A 21344-nucleotide genomic window follows, 5' to 3' on the forward strand; every position below is an offset into this window, starting at 1 on the left:
AATAACTAACTTAACTTACTTTCTTAATCTTTTCAAATTAGTCAATTGACTCTTATAATTAGGACCGAGGTATATAACAATAAGCTTTCTTCTTTGTTTTGATCAGCTTAGTTTGGGATTACGGCCAGGCAGTGTTCCCTTTTATAGAAAGGTGATACGGTTTCAGGAATGGACAAGAAATCTAATGCCGATTGCAAGTGAGGGCCATTATTATGTTAATATCAGTAATTTTATTATTATTATTATTTCATGGACAAGGAATCAGAATCTGTGTGTCTTTTGATGGACGAGGATGAAAGTTATGTCGTGGGCACGGAATTAGAATCAGGACGCTGTGAATTGAAGCGGATATAAAAAGAATAATCGGCATTTTTAGATAATGGGAGTGGAATCGTATTTTTATTCTTTTGAGATTATTTTTGGTTTGTAGATTCTTTTTTAATTTCTAATCTTTTCGAAGTCTCGCTAATTAAAATAAAACAAACGAGAGTCAATTATTGCATGCCGGATTTGGGTTCTTTGAATTTGAAGATGGTAAATTTGAATGAATTTATTAATTCTAAAAAGATTAGCAAACCTACGTCTACCCAGCTTCCCCCGAAATCCTGACCTGATTTCTTGCATTTATGCATAAGTGCCATATCGTATACATACATATATGCCCACAGGTATTGGGTTGGTAGGATAAAAATCATTTTTCAAAATGCTGCAAAACAAATGATCCGGCGAGAGGTTTGTAATTAGTTGGTTTGGTTTATTTATTATTAGTGTCTCCTTAATATTATGTTGGGTCCGAAGATTGGGTTAAGTTCTTTTTAAGAAAAAATTCGGTCAAGAAATTAAGGTCAAGTCAATTGAATTTTAAAAACCGATTTGGTTTCTGATTATAATCCGAAGTTAATAGGCATATAATTAGAGTGAAATATCATGCCATTAGACAATACTGAAATTTAAGATTTTAAATTGATAATGATTAAAACTTTCTTGCTTTATATATGAATTTGTATATATAATTTAGAGCATTATGAAGAAACAGAAAATAACACAGACAATCGATAATTAATTTTAAAACGTCATTGCATATTCTTTTTTATTCGACCAAGCCTTAATTAGCAAAAATGAGAAGATGCTGATCTTTACTTAATGTCGCCGGAAGCAGTGAAGCCTCCCTGAATAAAAGCTGCGGTCCCATGGTCCTTGAAGGTACCATGTTGCTTCGTGCTACCTTCAATGCTCGATGTTCCATAATATAATAATACTGGTTAAACCACCATGGCGCTTAAGAGGCAGCTGTGTGCCCGTGCCGGTACCAGTGCTGCCAGTGATTCAGAAATAACAGGAACAGGAAGAGGAGTAGTGCCGCCGCTGCCGCCGGGGTAGCCCTGGGAACGAGCCCCCATCCCATGGCCCTTGTATTCACCACGTTGACTGGGTGCTTCCAATGATGGTTTGAAAGCCACAACATTAATACCTGCCATTGAAATTTGAAACTGGATCGCTTCAGTAGAATGGATTAAAAGCTGCTGGTTTCGTTTTTTTTTTCCCCTGTAACTAGCCCAGCTTGTCATTAAGCAATTTAAAGCTGGCTATATTCATGCATTATGATGGGGGAAAAAATCCAAATGATGGGAATTGAATATTACTCCTCCCGGTCCTAATTATAAGACCCAATTGACTTATTTGAGGAGATTAAGGAGTAAGTTAAGTTGGTTATTTATAATAAATAAGTTTGTCATCCTAAAAATATCCTTGCTAATTAAGTATATTGGCTAAAACTATCATTATTAGAAGGATTATCTGGGAAAAAAATGCATAAATATAAGAGACAAAATGGATTGGGTCTTATAATTAGGACCAAATAAAAGTCAAATTGGATCTTATAATAAGGACCGGAGGAGTATTAAATTGACGGTGGGAAAATTCCATATTCCACAAGTATCGCTATCGCATTCTATCCAGCTAGCGGAGGTAAATTAGGAAAAAACGATAAATTAACAATGATTAAATGTCTAAAAAATAAAAATCCGCTTGTATGCCTATGAAAAAAGTTAACTGCTGAGGAGGGAATTCGGTCCCCTGACGTTAGATTGTTGGATGTTTTTTGATGGCGTGGATTACGCCGGTGCTTGGTCCGCGATATTTATCTTATCTCTCTTGTCTCGACTAACGTGGCATGATCTGCAGTCTATAGGAGAGAAGACTACAAAATTTATTACTTCTTTAGGTATTTATAAGACACTTCCCAGCATATTTCATACAAATAAAAAAAATTAAATTATATTAATTTTTTAATTAAAATATAATAATTTTCCTAACTTTGTTCTTACTTAATATATAATTATTTACAAATAGTACATTCATGCTAAAATTTAATAAAATGACTTAATAGGACTAATAATAACCTTCTTTTTCTTACTTTACCTTATAAATAGGACGAGATAAGTATGCTACAACATGATATATAGGGACAAGTGCAAAGTGACAGTAATTAAATATATTGAAATCTTATACAATCAAAAGGCTTATATATATATATAATATTCATAATCACAGGGCCGTCTTCTTTCCAAACGCTTATATTATCTATAACTCCGGAGAATTCCTATCAGAATCTATGGAAATTGCTCATTAAATTAAAGCCAGTAGGGACTACCCCCAAACAAGGCTCGCAGCTGGCTTCGCTCATGACTGGCATTTACATATACGATAAAGTCTCACCATTTGTATTCTAATGACAAATCACCGAATGCTATGATATTACTCTTCCGGTTTAAATATAAGACCCTTTGCTAGTGTGTATAAGGGTCTTATATTTAGGAGTAGAGGAGTATTTATATCTATCTATATACATATAGCGCAGGATACTCAAAATTATTGAGCCTAATTGGGTTTAGCTCTTCCAAACATGTTTTTTGCATTTACACCCGACTTGAAGTCGAAACATATTGCTTAGGCACCCAAAAGTCCTTCCATCAGGACTAACACCAGTTAGTTTCAAATTGAAGTTCTCGCTGGTGTTCGGGCAGACCTATGCTTTAAAATGTGTTTCTGTCCAAGATTTCAACGCCTGATTGACAACTCAATTATTTTTATATTTTGATATCTTTTATATGGGTTTTGTCAACTTAATTAGTCTTTTTAGCCTTAATTGATTATTAATTGATTTAATATATTTTATTTTGAATTATTATTTTATAGGGGCAAAGTTGTCATATTTTGGTTTAATTGTGACTAGTTGATTTTTTTGAGAACAATTAATACTACCTTATCTTTGAATTTTTGCTTGCAGGTTTTTGGAAGATTTTGAAATGAAAATGAAAATTAAAAAAAAGATAAAAAAAAGATAAAAGAAAAATAAATTAAAATATATATAATAATAAAAGGGGTGCAAAACGCGAACGTTTTAATTTGCCCCCCCAACCTAATATACTATAATTCTTCATCTCCACAAGACGCAAACCAGAGAGCCCACACAAGGTGACGCGAGCTGGGCAGCGAGACAAAGGAGTGAGAGAGACGGTTTGAACACGAACCAGTGACGTGCAGAGGCAAAAAAAAAAAAAAACAGGGAGCAGACGGCTTCATCCTTCATTGCACTTTCCATCACGTCTCTTTCATGGAAGCCTGTAGCAGAATTCTGAATATGGCAATTCTCATGGCAAACCGAGGCTAGAGTTTCATAATCTTCCAATTCAACAATAATGGCAGGAGCTTGGATCATCAAAGGGGAGTTTTAGTTGCTTTAATTTCTTACTCAATAATTGTTTAACAATTCATAGGGCTTAAGATAGTTTTTCTGATTGTTGGGATAATTGTATTGCTTAATCTGATTATATTTGGAGATTATTGTGACTGAATTATTGCTTAGCATTTGACATTGGACTGTTTATAGCTTTGATTTCAATTATAATGTTGTGGTTATGACATTTGTATTGATTTTGGAGTTAATATATTGTGATTTTCTGAGGTTGCTTGGAATCTTTGGATCATATTGTCTCTTGCTAGCTATAATTCTGTTATTTGGATTTAAGAGTTCTAATTAAGCATTGGTTTTTAGCATCCTTAATCCCATTTTACTATTCTGGTTGCAGTTAGTAAGTTAGGATTTTAGGAAAATATTTTGTGGCAACTCGAGGTGGCTCGGTTGTTGGATTAAAAGCTTAATGATAATTCTTAATTCATTGTTTTAACTCCCACATCTTTTAGAGTGATGATTGCCTGCATTGTTGAATTGGAGGATTGATTTTTAATCAGTGTTATTTGTGTGTCTCATTTTCATTTCTTTAATCTTCATTCATTTTAATCATTTTTATATAAAAACAAAAAAAAGTATTTTAATTTCAATTTAATTCAAGGTGTTTACTTAGCAATTATCAAATCAAAAATCCTTTTTTATAGTTTAAGTTACTTGCATTTATTTACTAGGATTTAATTTCATTTTCGGCTCCTCAAAGTGAATACACTCGAATTGTGCACTATATTGCATTAATTCGGTTAATTTTTGGAGTAACCTCAAAGCGACAAATTAAGGGTAAGTTAACTTCACTGATGATATTGCACATATAGTAATTTGTTATGAGTAGGGTTCAATCCAGAAGATTGAGATGAACCTAAAAATGAAAGGTTCTTCAATTTTATTCAAAGACAAGAGGTACTACACTATATCCTATCCATACAACATGCCTCCTTAAGCGAATCAATGCGCAGAAGAAATTAAAGAATCCTCCTATCCACATTAGGCATCATATGCTTTTATGGAGTGTGGATAAGAATCATTTATCATCGGTGCTGAAGGAAAAGAAATTAATTTGAGCCCTAATTTATTCCACGTTAAAACTTTACACTTCCTGCGATCTAATAATTTTTGTGATGAGCGTGACTGACCTCACAGCACTATGTCACCCTCTACGTCAGCCGTGGCTGCATGCAGCTATATATTTAGAGTTGTCAAAGAAAAGAAAAGAAATACAACTTTTGAAACCAGATGTTATATTGAGAATGGAAGATAATATACTATATGTAGCTATACAAGGGGGGGAAAAAAGGGAAGGAAGAAAGAAAAATATGGATGACCCGCCTCTGTCAAAAATGTTCTCATTGTTTGTTTCTTTTCTCCAAACCTCTCTCCTCAAAACAAGAAAGTATCAATCGAAAGTAAAACAATGAAAAAAAGGGCAGCCAGGAGAAGGAAAACGGGTCGCGTGCATGGTTGGCCAATTTTGTAATTTTATAATGAATTCTACGCACTACACTAACATATTCCATCAACTAACCATAGTTGGGTAGCGATTGGAGAGATGGAGTCCGATTAAGTGAGGAACTTTTCCATTAAATAAAAGACAAATAAATTAGAAATTGGACGGCCAGACTTCTGCTCATTTTCCTCTTGGCCACCAGATCCCACCTCTCAGATATTTGCACCTTGCCTAACGAATTATAGTTATACTAATTTAGTGAGCAAAGGTTGGTTCCATTAACTAGCATGGTTGTGAATCTCACAACTAAAACAAGACTTTATTAGTTTGTACTTTTTAAATGATTCTTACTCTATGAGCTCTCAAGAGCCAACTCACCTAATTTATTTATTTTTTGAAAAAATAGAATCAATTAAATATGCAGAAAGTCATCATACACGGCATATAGAATTAACTAATAATATATTATGGGGCAAACGATGGAATAGCTTATACCATTAATGATATTATTCCTATTTACAAGTCACTTGTAAGAAAAAAATTTGTTTCTAAATACAAGTCACTTGTAGGGTAATTAATGAGGTTTTTTCTTTCAAATTTACCCATGTTAAATTAATAGATCTAGAGAGAGATAAAGTAAATAGGTAAGGGAAAATATAAAACATATTTTTAATACCCCTTCTTTACTGAGGGCAAATGTAAAAAAAAAAAAAATAGTGAATTTAATGCTTTCTTTATTTCTTGGTTGCTTTGCTGGCTTGCAGTCCATGTGACTGATAAATATGAATAGAATGGCACAATATATAGCTTGGTGTTGAAGCCAGAGAATAGCATAAATTCTTCTTTTTTGCGTCTGTAAAACGCAGGATCGCTAATATCAAGCGACACAAACATTAAAGCCAGCCAAAAATTAAAGCATATATTGATCGTGAAGCTCCAGTTATAAGATCAGTAAGATCAAATGGAATCGGAGCTGCTGGTGAGAAGGCTTCTTGGTGGCCTGCTGGGAAATAACGACTCTCAGGCTCAACAAGCAAGCAGATCATCGGCCGGAGGCCACAACAGTGGAACTCAAGGCTCATTCAACAACAACGGATCTGGCTCTCAAAATTTCAGAGACGTTAACTACAACAGCGGCGCTTATTCCGGCAACGGCAACACATATCATCGCTCCGACTACCATGGCGGTAGTTTGATCCATAACAGTGGCACCACGCAAGGCAACGGTAACGGATCTATTGTCTTTGGAGGCTTTGATTCTTCCACCAGATCCTGAGAACCTGGTTACATATTATAATAAACTACTGTACGTGTACTTTGTACTCCTGATCGAGGAGGCTCTTCAGTTAGCTAGCCTCTTCTTTCATCTCATTAATAAGGAACTCTTGCATGTTTTATAATATAATACTTGTTGTTTAGAGTATTAATATTTTTCCGCCTAAAATCGCTAAGTAATTATAAAACTTTCTAATTAATTAACCAAAATTCTCTAATCAATCCCTTTTTTTAAAAAAAAAACAAATGGGGCATTAGTCCAACAAACAATAACTAAATCAATCTGACTAATGTCTGCTTTTGTAGTCCCGATGAGCTTCTTCAGCCAGCCTCTTCTTTCATGCCATCAATAAATACTATGATCAAGGATTCAAATGATTAAATGTGTCCGTGTGTGTGTAATCCAACGTTTTAGAGCTGCCTTGGTGCATGAAATCTCAGTCTTATGCGTGTCATTTACGGGTGAATTGGTCTGTACTAGAATATAATAAGTTTCATATCAGCTAATTAGATGATAAATTGAAATTAAAGTCCAGATAAGACCTCGCAAATTGGGCCGAACTATTTTGACAGAAAATGTAACTGTTTCAGATCCTCTATTTTTTTAAAAAAAAATGGGGCATTGACCCAACACACAACTGGCGGAGGAGTATTCATATAATGCCACGAAAGGAAAAGATTTTTATTATGTAAATTAGAGAGGTGCAGGAACCTCGTATCATTACAAACTAACAACTGTCTTGATCAAGATTCATGTTCTTTAAACTAAAGCATAATAAAGGATTATTATTAAGACTTTAGAAGAAGGGGCTGGAGATCATTAATTACTAAATTGGTCTTAATTAATTCCTGCCGACCCTGGTAGAGGTGTCAAAGGAACCGAAGATGATGGAACCATTTCCGTTGCCAGTGGTATGGCCAGTGTTGTTTATAAGACCTTTCATGTTCTGTGTGCCGGCGTTGCTGAACGTGGCCGGAGGAGAGTTCGGTCCTGGAGGTGCTGCTGCGACTGGGCTTCCCTGAGGAACTGCAGCGCTGGGGGGGTTGGTGCCGTGCTGGGGATTTGTTTCCACCGGAACCGGTTGCTGATCAAGGAGTCCGAACCAGCGGATCAAATCCTCCCTATTGGCCATCTAGCTGGGGTCAATCTCTTCCGCCTTCAAACTTTTTTTGCTGTGTAATTATTTGCCTTCTTTCATATACTTTGATAGGATATATACGCGCACACACATGTAATTGTAACTTGTGTGAGTGAAGGAATATATGCATCGTGATAGTGGGCACAGAAAATTGGGGGACTAACAAAATTCTCTGCAATAATATAATTAATTTAATTAGAGCACCACATGTAGCTTGGCCCCACATAGGATTCGAGTTAATCCTATGTAACTTTATATGCATTCGTTATTGATTTTTTTAAGAAGAGCATTACATGTGAAGAAGATATAGAATTTTCTTTTAAACAACGATTTTTTCAACATATACTACCTCTGATCCTTAATTTAAAATCTAGTTTAACTTTTAATTTGATCCTAAATATAAGACACCAATCTATTTTGTGCCTCATATTTATTTATTTTTTTAAATAGTCGTTGTAGTAATTATATATATCAAAGATTCTATCAAATTATAGTTCCAGCTAATACACATGATTGGCAAGGGTATTAAGAAACACAACAACTATTTATTACAAATAATTGACTAACTCAACAAACTTCTTTAATTTATTCAAATTAGTCAACTAGCTTTTATATTAAGGACCCGAGCTAGTATTTTTTATCTATGTCTTTTAAGGGCCTCTTTTCACAATATGATTAATCATAACAACAAATTATCTAATAGAGAATGCAAAATTGAGACGTACGATCAAGTCACTTTTTATACGTTGAAATCTTCGTTCAAAATGCATTAATATTATCATACTCTTGTTTGATATGTTGTACTGCACTCCTCCGGTTCTTAATGTAAAACCTATTTAACTAATTTGATAATTAAAAAAGTTAGATAAGTTAATTAGTTATAAAAAAATATGACTTTTTTTTTTCCTTCTAAAACACCATAATCATCTTTCTTAATATCCTTCCCCCGCTCCTACTTGATTATGGTTGAGGGAATATCAATATGACTAATTTAGAAAAATTAATAAATATAAGAAATAAGTCTCACATTTAGAACCAAAATTAACATAACAACTAAGTCCTATATTAAGGCGTGGAGGAGTATCATTCAAGTTCAGAAAAACGCATTAGACATTCTGAATCTCAAACAATTTATATACATATATATATTTATTAAGTCTTGGTGAGTAAATGAATTTGAAGGATTAAGTATGAGTTGAGGAGTAGAAAAAAGCATAATTTTCGTTAATTAAATATGGATAAAATATAAAAAAGAAGAAGCTATAAATTTAATTCAGAGGTGACATGAAATGTCATTCAATCAAAAGTTCCGTTGTTTAATTTTGGCCACAACAATCCCAATCAACCAGTCGAAAGTATATGTCATAAATATGCCTTATGAGCTGTTGGTTTCAGTTTAGGTACTCGATCCTCTTTTTTCCTTTTTTTTTTTTTTTGTCTGTGTGTGATTTTCTTTAGATCTTGCAGATTTATTGATTACCGGTTGATGTTGATCATGTTCAAATTATGTAACTTTCCCATATATTAATGTAATGAGCCCAACGATGAATGAGGACCAGGCCCAAAATGACTCGGTCCGTAGAAGCAGAAGAATTAAGAAGAAAACTAGGAATAGGAAGCTTCGCGAATTGGAGGCTGACGCGTGAATAAAATAGGGACAACAGAGTACTGATGGGTGTGGAATATTTCGTTGATAGACTCTCTCTCTTATTGGAGGAATCTTTCCTTTTTCCTTTCTGCAATTCTCTGACATTTCTGTTATTTCTTAAAGTTTGTAACAAATTCCTCGGTGCTTTTGTACCATCAGATCATATATCCGTTGGGGAATTTCTATATCAATACAGTTTTCATATCCATGTTGCATTTTCTTCTCTTAATCATTGCAATTAATTAAGAAATTTGACATTAAAAAATATAATAAATTAAACATAAAAGCAATATATATACGGTAGAAGTTTGAGAAAGACAACTTACATTCAAAAACTGAAAATTCTGTATTTACTTGAAGAACGGTTGCGTTTGTCATTGGAGTGACGTGTTTTCGAATGTGGTGTGTATATAACATAAAAAGAAGTTTTGTTAGTTAATGTTTTATAATTGGGTAATATGTGTATAGGGTTAAGGTGTATCTAGCACCATAGAGTATTTTTCTCGGGTGCATCTATAACCCTAAAGTATTTTATAATACATCTAACATCTTAAATTATTTTTTAGGTGCATCTAATATCCAAAATATTTTTTGATGCATTCAGCATCAAAGCAAAACAAATATTTTAAGGTGTTAGACGCACTTAAAAAATACTTTGGAGTATTGGCTGTGTCACAAAATACTTTGTAGATATTGGGTGCACTTGAAAAAATATTTGAGAGTGCTAGATGTACCTTAACCCATATATATATAATTACTTCTATATATATTTTTTGGTACTTTCACATCTAAGTATCTTTGGGGCTACTATAGCTACTACGATTAATGCAAACTGAGAATTTTTGATTATGATCTCATTGGATGAGATTCAAATATTACCGAGCCTCATTGGAGGAAGCCCTTCCAACTATGTTTTTGGCATTTACACGAACTTTAAGTCTAAACATTGTACTTAACCAGCCAAAGCTCCTTGCAGCAGGACCAACACCAGTTAGTTTCAAATTGGAAGTTCTTACTGGTGTTTGGACGGACCTATGCTTAAAAATGTGTTCTGTCTAAATTTCAACCCCTAATGATATGGCAAATATAGTAATTTATTATGAGCATGATTCAGTCCAGCAGATTTCAATGAACCTAAAAGCGCAAGTTCCTTCAATTTTATTCAAAGACGAGAGGTATTACTATATCCTATCTATACAACATGCCTCATTAAGCGAATCAATGGGCAGAAGAAATTAAAGAATCCTCCCATCCATCCCTATTATTGTATCATATCCTTCACACACCTGTCCTGTAGAAATATATGCTTTCATTTAACAATTTAACTTCGGTCCTTTATTTTTCAACAAGAATCTAACTTTAAAAAAGTGAAATTAGGCATCATATGCTTTTATGGAGTGTGGATGAGAATCATTTATTATCGGTGCTAATGGAAAAGAAATTAATTTGAGCCCTAATTTATTGCACGTTAAAATTTTACACTTCCTGCGATCTAAGTTTTGTGACGAGTGTGACTGACCTCATAGCAATATGTCATCCTCTACGTCTGCAGTGGCTACATGCATGCAGCTATATAAGAGTTGTTAAAAAAAGAACAGAAATACAATTTTCAAATTTTATATTAAGAATAGAAGATAATATACTATAAGTAGCTATATAAGAAAAGAAAAAAATGGAAAAGAAGAAAGAAAAATGCGGGTAAGCCGCCTACCAATTTCGAAAGTTTTATCTGTTCCCTCTTGTTTTTTTTTTTTGGGCCTGATTATCTGTTCCCTCTTGTTGCTACATATATCTTGATTATTTATGCCTCTGTCAAAAATATTTTTATTGTTTGTTTCTTTTCTCCAAACTTCTCTCCTCAAAATAAGAAAGTATCAAGTGAAAGTAAAAGAATGAAAAAAGGACAGCCAGAGAAGGAAAACGTGTCGCATGCATCGTTGCCCAATTTTGTAATTTTATAGCGACTTCCACACACTATACTAACATATTCCTTCAACTAACCATATTTGGGTAGCGATTGGAGAGATGGAATCGGATTAAGATAACAAGCATAAACTACCTCCGGTACTTACTATAAGAGCTTATTTGACTTTTATTTTGGTCCTAAATATAAAATCTTAGTCTACTTTGTCCCTCATATTCATTCATTTTTTCTCAAGCTAGTTATTGTAATAATAGTAGTTTTAACTAATACACTTGATTAGTAAGGATATTTTAGTAGAAATAATACTTATTTATTATAAACAATTAGCTTAACTAATTTTTTCTTGATCTACTTACATTAGTCAACTAGCTCTTATATTAAAGATAAGAAGAAGTGTACCATAAAGCTTCTTGCTTAAGGAAGGAGACACAGTGCAGATTCTCGGTAGTGCATCTATAAAACGCGGGCGAAGCAAGGGAGACGAGCATAGCCATCGGAAAAACAAAGAAACACAGTCATATCAGATAATCATCATCAGGGAATAATGCAGGCAAACGAAGCTCAGGCTCAAGCCAACAGAGCAGCCGGCGGCTACAACTGTGGAATTCAGGGCTCATTCAATAACAGCGGACGAGGCTCTCAGAATTTCAGAGACGTCAACTACAACAGCGGCGCTTATTCCGGCAACAATTACAATTCTCCTTACTACCACAACGATGGCGGCAACTTTGTTCACAACAGCGGCACCACATATGGCAACGGCAACGGAAGTATTGTGAACAATCGACGCTAATTAACTCATAATGGTGATCCATCTATCTATCTATATTATTAAGGGAATAATATGGTCATCATAGAAAGGATAATGCTAGCTGCTAGCTAGTATTACCCCTTTCACTACTATGGTTTGATCCTTAATTATTATATATAGTGTGTGCGCGGTATGTAATCAGGAGGCTATTCATCATGATGATCCTCCTCTAAATAAAAATATCGTTTCAGTTAAGGTTTCAATTGTTTAGAGGGCTCTCTCCTGCATGAGATGAGTCTTATGCATGTGATGTGAAGGATCTCATCAACAGGGAAAACTTCATCAGTAAATCAGATGGTATGTTGGAAACGGGTGCTCAATATGAGTAATTAATAATTGCTAAAAATATTACCTTTAATATTTAGTAGATTAAATTAATATCAATAAGAGGTTCATCCCAGCTTGTAAAAGAGGCTATGGCTGCTGGTTAAAAAAAAAAAAAAACAAGAAGAGGAGCTTCTAAAGCCTCTGTTTCAATCCAAATGAGGCAGCCCCTAAAGTTCTGCTGTAAGATTGTCATCTTCCTCAATTCTAAGGAGAAAGCCTTCCGCTGCCAGGTTAGTCTGGTGCATGTGGTGTGAATAAATCAGATGGTATGTTGGAAACGCTTGCTGAATATGAGTAACCAATAATTGTTAAATAAATAAAACTTGTTAAAGACATTATGCTATCATCACAATAAATAAATAGTTAAGGGGTTCAATTTTTTAAGGGTCTCTCTTCTGCCAGGTTTCGGAGTTGCATCAGTATAACTAAATGAGTAAAAAGATCATATAGTACGTATGTTGCTTATTACGAATGAGTTGATCTCCAAGTAAAAAAGGCTATGACTACGTGTAAACATAAAGTTTCAGGTTCAAATTTTTATGAATACAAAACATACTACCTTCTATCATTAATATAAAAGCTAGTTAGTGATTTAATTTGGTCCTAGTATACTTCTTGTTTAGAGTATTAATATCTTTCTGCCTAATATCACTAAATAATTATAAAATTTCTGATTAATTAACCAAATTCTCTAATTAATCACCTTACTTTTTAACAAATGGGGCATTAGTCCAACAAAAAGTGACTAAATCAATCTGACTAATGTCTGCTTTCTGCCCCAGCTTCTAATTCAGCCAGCCTCTTCTTTCACGTCATTAATAAATACTACTCCCTCCGTTCCAAATAAAAGACCTGTTTTGTAAACTAAATTACACTACAAATGTATCTTATATTTGGGACCTCAGGAGTATGATCAACGATTCAATTGACAGAGAGTGTGTGTGTGTGTGTGTGTGTGTGTGTGTGTGTGTGATCCAATGTTTTAGAGTTGCCTGGGTGCATGAAATCTCAGCCTTTTGCGTGTCATTTACGGGTGAATTTTGGATGAGAAATTGAAAGTTCATATAGCCGTCAGACATGACCTATCTAATTTCCTTGAACTATTTTGATAGAAAGCGTAATTGTTTTCAGATCCTCCATATTTTCCTTAAAAAGGAGAGGGTATTTTAGAAAAGATAACACTTATTTATTACAAGTAACTAACTTAACTGATTTTCTTAATCTACTCAAATTAGTTAATTAGCTCTTATATTAAAAACTAAAGGTAGTATATAATACTCTTTCAGTCCTTAATATAAGACCTATTTAACTAATTTGATTAGATTAAGGAAGTTAGGTAACTTAGTTAATTATAAGAAATATAACATGTTTTTCCTAAAATGCCATAATTATCTTCCTTAATATCCTCTCTCCCTTTTCTACTTAATTATGGTTAAGGAAGTATCCATGGAGATAATTTAGAGAAAAATGATAAATATGAGAAATAGGTCTTATATTTAGGACTAAAATCAACTCAACAATTAGGTCCTATATTAAGGACCAAAAAAGTAATTGTAAAGGTGAAGGAATATATGCATCGTGATAGTGGGCACAGAAAATTAGGGGGCGAACAAAATTCTCTGCGATAATATAATTAATTTAGTTAGAACTCTAGGATTCGAGTTAATCCTATGCATATATTGTTTGTTATTGATTTTTTAAGAAAAGCACTACATGTGAAGAAGATATAGAATTTTCTTTTAAAGAATGATTTTGTCAATATATATTTATTATCTATGTTTTTTAAGGGTCTCTTTTAACAATATAATTAATCATAACAACAAATTATGCAATAGAGATTGCAAAATTAAGACTTACGATCAAGTCGCTTTTTATATGTTGAAATGTTCGTTCAAAATGCATTATCATACTCTTGTTTGATGCGCTGTATTAAACAAGTTCAGTAAAACGCATTAGACAATCTGAATCTTGAACAATTATATATATATATATTAATTCTTGGTAAGTAAATGAATTTGAAGGACTAGGTGTGAGTTGAGGGGTAGGAAAAAGCCTAATTTTCATCAGTTAAATATGGATAAAATATAAGTGACCATAACGTATAAATTTAATTCAGAGATAACGTAAAACATCATTCAATGAAAAGTTCCGTTGTTTAATATTGGCCACAACACTCCAATCAAGCAGTCGACTTATGAGATGTTGGTTTCAGTTTAGGTACCCGATCTTTTTTTTTTTTTTTTTAATGTATGCGTGTGATTTTCTTTAGCTCTAATGGATTTATTGATTATTGGTTGATATTGATCATGTTCAAATTATGTAACTTTCCTATATATTAATAATTAAAAAATTGGACATTAAAAAATTATAAGAAATTGTGCCTAAATGCGATGTATATATGGTAGAAGTTTTAGAAAGACAAATTACATTCAAAAACTAAAAATTCTTTATTAACCGGCAGAACAGTTGTGTCTGTCGTTGGAGCAGCACGTTTTCGAATGTGGTTTGTGTATAACATAAAAAGAAGTTTTGTTAGTTAATATTTTATAATTAAGTGAGTAATATATATATCTTCACTTCTATATTTAATTTTTTTTCCTGCTTTCACATCTAAGTATTTTTGGGGCTACTATAGCTATTACGACTAATCCAGATTGAAGTTTTTCTTTTTTCATATGACTATCTCATTGGATGAGATTCGGACGTTATTGAGCCTAATTGGGGATAGCTCTTCCAAAGATGTTTTTTTGCAGATATAGTAATTTATTATGATCAGGGTCAGTCCGGAAGATCTGGATGAACGTAAAAAAGAATCAATGGGCAGAAGAAATTAAAGATTCCTCCTATCCATCCCTATTACTATATTAGATCCTTCACACACCTGCCTTGTAGCAATATATGCTTTCATTTAATGACCTAGCTTCGTTGTTTTATTTGTGAACAAGAATCTAACTTTAAAAAAATGAAATTAGGCATCATATGCTTTTATGGAGTGTGGATGAGAATCATTTATTATCGGTGCTAAAGGAAAAGAAACAAATTTGAAACCTAACTTATTCCACGTTAAAACTTTACACTTCCTGCCATCCAAATTTTTTGATGAGTGTGACTGACCTCATATCATTATGTCACCCTCTACGTCGGCTGTGGCCACATGCAGCTATAGCCTATAAGTGTTGTTTAAGAAAAAATTGTAACTTTTGAAACTAGATCTTATACTAAAAACCGAAGATACATATATACTACCTCCGGTCCTAATTATAAGAGCTGGTTGACTAATTTGAGGAGATTAAAGAAAGAAGTTAAGTTAGTTATTTGTAATAAATAGGTGGTGTCTTTCCTAAAATATCCTTACTAATCAAGTGTATTGGCTAGAAGTCTACTATTATTAGAAGGACTATCTTAGAAAAAAAATGCATAAATATGGGAGACAAAGTGGATGGGGATCTTATATTTAGGACCAAAATAAAAGTCAAATAAGGTTTTATATTAAGGACCGGAGGTAGTATTATAGCTATACGAGAAAAGAAAAAATATAAAGGAAGAAAGAAAGAAAGATGTGGATGAGCCTCCTACCAATTTCCAAAGTTTTATCTGCTCCCTCTCGTTACAACGTCTTAATTATTTATGCCTCTGTCAAAAATGTTTTTATTGTTTGTTTCTTTTCTCCAAACCTCTCTCCTCAAAATAAGAAAGTATCAAGTGAAAGTAAAAGGATGAAAAAAAGGGCAGCCAGAGAAGGAAAACGTGTCCATGCATGGTTGGCCTACTTTGTAATTTTATAATGAATTCCTCACACTACACTAACATATTCCATCAAGTAACCATAGTTCGGTACCGATTGGAAAAGATGGAATCGGATTAAGGAGGGGGAAAAAAAAAGAAGAAGAAGGGATATATACCATAAAGCTTCTTGCTTAAGGAAGGAGAGACAATACAGATTGTTGTTAATGCATCTATAAAAGGCAGGCGAAGCAAGCAAGACGAGCAAAGCCAACGGAAAAACAAAGAAACTCTATAATATCAAATAATCACTGAGATCAAATGGAGCCACATACTGAGCCGACCAAGAAGCATCCGCCGAAGTTGCCGGCATATGAAGCTCTGGCTGTAGCCAGCGGAGCAGCAGGCGGCATCAACACTGGAACTCAAGGCTCGTTCAGTAACAGCGGAAAAGGCTCTCAGAAAATCGAAAGCGTTAGCTTCAACAACGGCTCTCATTCCGGCGACAGATACAATTCGACTGGCCACCCCAAAGTTGACAGCGACGATGTTCGCAACAGTGATGCAACGGCAAAAGAAGCACTATGAAAACTGGACGCTAATTAGCTCATAATGGTGATCTATCTATCTATCATTCTATCTATATTACCAAGGGAATAATCAATAAGAACTGTATGATCATCATAAAAAGGATAATGCTAGCTGCTAGCTAGCATTGGCCCTTTTTTTTTTTTTTTTTGGTAGAAAGGGGGCCCACAGCCCAGAAAAGTAGAAAGAAACTACAAAGAAAACAAAACCGACAAGAACTCAACCAGCATCACGCCACCTACTCCCAATCTTATCTTCATTGAATACCTCTTCCACTATTGACGGGGGCTTCGAAAAAAGACGTCTTTCTTCATACCCATCCCAGCTGGCACTCCATTTCGCCATCGCATCAGCGCACCCATTGTTAGTTCTTTGAGTATGCGAGATCCGAATCCTTACACAGCGATCTGCAGCATCTCTAACCATTCTAGTGTGAGCATCAATTGGTTCATCTTCCTTTGTTTTCGCTCTCAAAGCCTTCACTAAGCACTCAGAATCAACCTCAAGGTGAATTCTCTGGTAGCCTTTCTCTAGCGCCAACTGCAACCCCAGGAAAGCTCCCCAACACTCTGCTTCGTAGGCTGTACACCAACCTAAGCCCTTGCCAAATCCAACAATCCATTCTCCCTCATGATCTCGCAGCACACCACCGCAGCCAGCAGGGCCAGGGTCTCCTCTACTAGATCCGTCCGAATTAACCTTCACCCAACCTCTCTCCGGCACACTCCACCTATTCTCATTAGCATCTACACGACACCCCCTCACTTCTTTATCAGCCTCCCGTGCTTTGATCACCTCCATGGCAAAAGACCAGATCTGCCAAGGATTCGCCTCTTCCGTCCTCTGTTCAAAGACTCGAAGGTTTCGCCGTTTCCATAAGCTCCAGCAAGCGACTCCAAAAATCACTGCCCAAGGTACACCACTACACACCTCTTTACTTTTCAAATTTTCTACAAGCCATTCTTTGGTACTGCTGTTGAAAAATCCTGGTTTGATTTTGTTGTTCAACCCAAACCACAGTCTTGTAGCTAGTTCACAATCCCTAACCACATGAATTGAAGTTTCACTCTTTGCACACACTCCACATTCGTCTACTGCCCCCCATCTCCTATTCCTTAAATTGTTAGTGTGAAGACTATTATTAGCCAGAATCCAGAGAAAATTTCTAATCCGTTCCGGCCCTTTCCACTTCCAAACCAAGTCCCAAATCTTTTCTTTCTCCCCCAGTCGACAATCTCTGAGTAATCTGTACCCACTGCGAACACTATAGCACTTAGTACTGTCATTCCCCCAAAAAATGCGATCTTCCTTATCCCCCCTTATCGGTGGCCTAAGAGCTTGAAGCCTCATACAGGCTTGATCAGAGAGTAAATCTTTCAGAATAGACCAATCCCAGGATCCATCATCTTTAACTAGGTCAGCTACCACCCAATTTAGCTTCTCTCCCTCTATTTCACAGCGTCGCTCATTGATTAAAACGACGCCTTTTCCTGCCCATTCGTCCCTCCAGAAATTCACATTTTCTCCTGACTCCACACCCCACCAGATTCCCTCATTCAGTTTTTCCCACACACTTCCAATGTCTTTCCAAACAGGAGATGCATTACGTTGCACCTTAACAGTACTGTTAAAGGCCTTCCCTTTATTATATTTATACCTAAGAACATCAGCCCAGAGTCCACTTCCCTCACTCCTCAATCTCCACACCAGCTTCATCAAGCAAGCCTCATTCATATGCTGCAAGTTTAGGACCCCTAAACCTCCTCTGTCTCTGGGTTTTTGGACCGTTTCCCAGTTGATTAGATGCATTTTCCTCTCTTCCATTGAGTGGCCCCAAATAAATGCCCTTTGGGCCCTTTCAATACTGCCAATGATCTGTGTAGGAATCTTCGTCACCATCATAGAATACAGGGGGATAGCACTAATAACAGATTTTGCCAGCGTGACCCTCCCTGCCATACTTAACACATTGACCTTCCAACCTCCCAATCTTCGTTTCACTTTCTCCACCAATCCTCCAAAACTTCTGGTCTTGTTCCTTCCATAATAAGTAGGAACTCCAAGATGTATTCCTAAATCCTCAGTCACCCTAAAACCTGCCTCTCGGGCCAAACTTTCCTTCTTATTAGCAGAGACATTTTTAGAAAACAATATGGCAGACTTAGCAAAGTTGACCTTTTGCCCAGAAGCCTCACCAAACCTTCTCAAACAGTCTTTAACTACTTTAATTTGCTGTAGTGTTGCCTCCCCAAAAAGAAGAAGGTCATCAGCAAACATTAAATGTGTAACACTTGGTCCCCTTCTTCCAATACGGATAGCTTTCCATTCCCCCTTCCTCTCTGCTTCCTGGATAATGTGAGTCAATCGTTCCATTACTAGAACAAACACATAAGGGGACAAGGGATCCCCCTGTCTAATTCCTCTTGAGGGCAAAAATGCCTCAGTCTTTTCTCCATTCCAAAGCAACCGTGTTCCCACAGACTTAATACATCTCATTAATAGATCACGACACTTCTCCTTCATCCCCATTTCCTCCAAGACTTCCTGGATGAAACCCCATCTCACACGATCATAAGCCTTCTCTAGATCCACTTTTATAGCAAAGAAACCCTTTCGACCCCGCATAGATCTCATAGAATGTAGTAACTCATGAGTCACAATAATATTGTCCTGGATATGACGACCAGGCACGAAACTTACTTGATTTGGAGCTACAAGCCTTCCCAAAATTCCTTTAAGCCTCTTGACCAGGATCTTTGAGATACACTTATATAACACATTGCATAGAGCAATGGGTCTAAGCTGCTTCATATTCTCAGGCCGATCAACTTTAGGAATCAGGACAATCAACGTATCATTGACTTCCTTCATCTCTAGCTCTCCATTCCATAGTTTCTTAATGGAAGTCACCACCTCTTCTTCAACCACATGCCACTCCTTCTGAAAAAAGACTGCTGGAAAACCATCCATCCCCGGTGCTTTAAAAGCCCCAATAGAAAACATTGCTTCTCTTATCTCCTCTGAATTCACTGACCTTTCCAATTGATCCCAACTTCTTTCACTGATTCTAGGGTAGGACACCCCTACTTCAAGCTTCCCTCCTGTCCCCTCCTCCCTAAAGAGGTTCCTATAGAACTCCAGAGCCAAACTTTTCAACTCTTCTTGATTCTCAATCCATTCCCCATTCTCATCTTTAAGCATGGCAATCTTATTTCTCCTTCTTCTTGCAACAGTCTTTAGATGGTAGTATCTAGTGTTGCGGTCACCATCATTAATCCAAAGGGTTCTGGACTTCTGAAACCAAAGCATTTCCTCCTGTCTCAAAACATCTCTAAGCTCCCCTTGTATCTCTTGTTCTAGTTTACACAAATGGATATAATGTCTATCAGATGCAGCAATCTGATTCTGAATTCCTTCCAATCTTGCAAGGAGCCTTTTCTTTTTTGAGTGAACATTCAGAAACACCTCTTTGTTCCACTTGCTAAGTGTCCTCTGCAGATTACAAGTCTGTCTGTAGCCACTCCTGCTCTTCCCCAGCCTTCCTTGACTTCATTTTCAAAGGATCATGCATAAACCAGGCAGCCTCAAAGCGAAAAGGGTGCTCACCTCTTCTTTCATACCTTTCCATGCTCAAAAGAATAGGGTGATGATCTGAACAACCCAGTCTTGCCAAAACTTTGACAATCGCCTCCGGAAATTTAATTTTCCAATCAGCACTGCACAAACCCCTATCAAGGCGCTCATACACCCTTTGATAACCATGAATCAAGGGTCCTTTCCAAGTGAATCTGTTACCACAAGATGCTACTTCTAACAACCCACATTTGTTAATTCTGTCTTCAAATGTATCACATCTTCTAGAGTTGATAGGAGCTCCCCCTTTTTTCTCATGAGCTCCTCTAATGTCATTGAAATCTCCCAACACCATCCAAGGCCCATTACACTCCTTTGCTATTCTCTCCATATTCCTCCAGAAATCTTCTTTCTCTCTGTCTCTTGGAGCCACATAAGCAAAGACAATATGCCATGGCTCCTCCCCATCAAACTGGATTCGAAACAATCCATATTGCTGTCTTTTTTCTAAACACGTTAGACTGACCCTTGACTTGTTCCAGGCCACCCAAATTCCTCCTGCAAATCCTATCCCCTCAATGGCTTCCACGTCCATAAACCCTAAGCTTCGAAAGAAATTTTGGGCATTTCTCGCAGGTACTCTAGTTTCCATGATACTGACAATCTCTGGTCTCTTCATCTTAATCATCATTCTCAGATCCCTCTTCACCTCCTTTCCTCCTGCACCTCTGCAATTCCAAGCTAGAATGTTTTTATTCATATTCATTAAAAAGGAATCAATAGATTAATCAACCCGCATCTCAGCACTCTCCTCCACTGCTTCCATAAACAACTCATCGTTATCTCTTTCTTTATCTGGTGGCTTCCCCCCTTCTTTATCTATCCAAGCCTCCTTGCTCTCAATCCTACCCTCTCTGGGGCTTATCACATTTGGATCTAGTTCTTTTAAATAACCCCTCTCTTGCTTCCCCTCCTCACCTTGAGAGGCTTCCCTCACGTCATCCCCTTGAGTAATGCCTTTCTTTCCACTCTTGTTTAACCACCTATTTCTTGCCGATGTCGTGTTCACAGGGATAATTGCCCTTTCACCACTGTTCCTCTTCCACTCCTCAGCCACTTCTTCCCAAGTTTTATTGTCAAC

General features: G+C 35.9%; 2 protein-coding genes across 2 annotated transcripts; one reads left to right on the plus strand and one right to left on the minus strand.

The window, feature by feature from the left end:
- The first annotated feature begins 6059 nt into the window (after nucleotides 1-6059).
- LOC114741445 (N66 matrix protein-like) lies at nucleotides 6060-6618 on the plus strand. The gene has a single exon (XM_028929710.1). The coding sequence runs from the start codon at nucleotides 6157-6159 to the stop codon at nucleotides 6469-6471; it is 315 nt and encodes a 104-aa protein (XP_028785543.1). The 5' UTR covers nucleotides 6060-6156; the 3' UTR covers nucleotides 6472-6618.
- A 10231-nt stretch (nucleotides 6619-16849) lies between these two features.
- Nucleotides 16850-20963, minus strand: LOC114741444 (uncharacterized). Its single transcript, XM_028929709.1, has 2 exons — nucleotides 20251-20963; nucleotides 16850-20177 (listed from the first exon to the last, which is right to left on the minus strand). The coding sequence occupies exons 1-2, from the start codon at nucleotides 20961-20963 to the stop codon at nucleotides 16850-16852; spliced, it is 4041 nt and encodes a 1346-aa protein (XP_028785542.1).
- Between the last annotated feature and the right edge of the window lie 381 nt (nucleotides 20964-21344).

The sequence above is a fragment of the Neltuma alba genome, unplaced genomic scaffold (assembly GCF_004799145.2).
Source record: "Neltuma alba isolate B1F8T4 unplaced genomic scaffold, ASM479914v2 tig00003393_pilon, whole genome shotgun sequence".
Lineage (NCBI taxonomy): Eukaryota > Viridiplantae > Streptophyta > Magnoliopsida > Fabales > Fabaceae > Neltuma > Neltuma alba.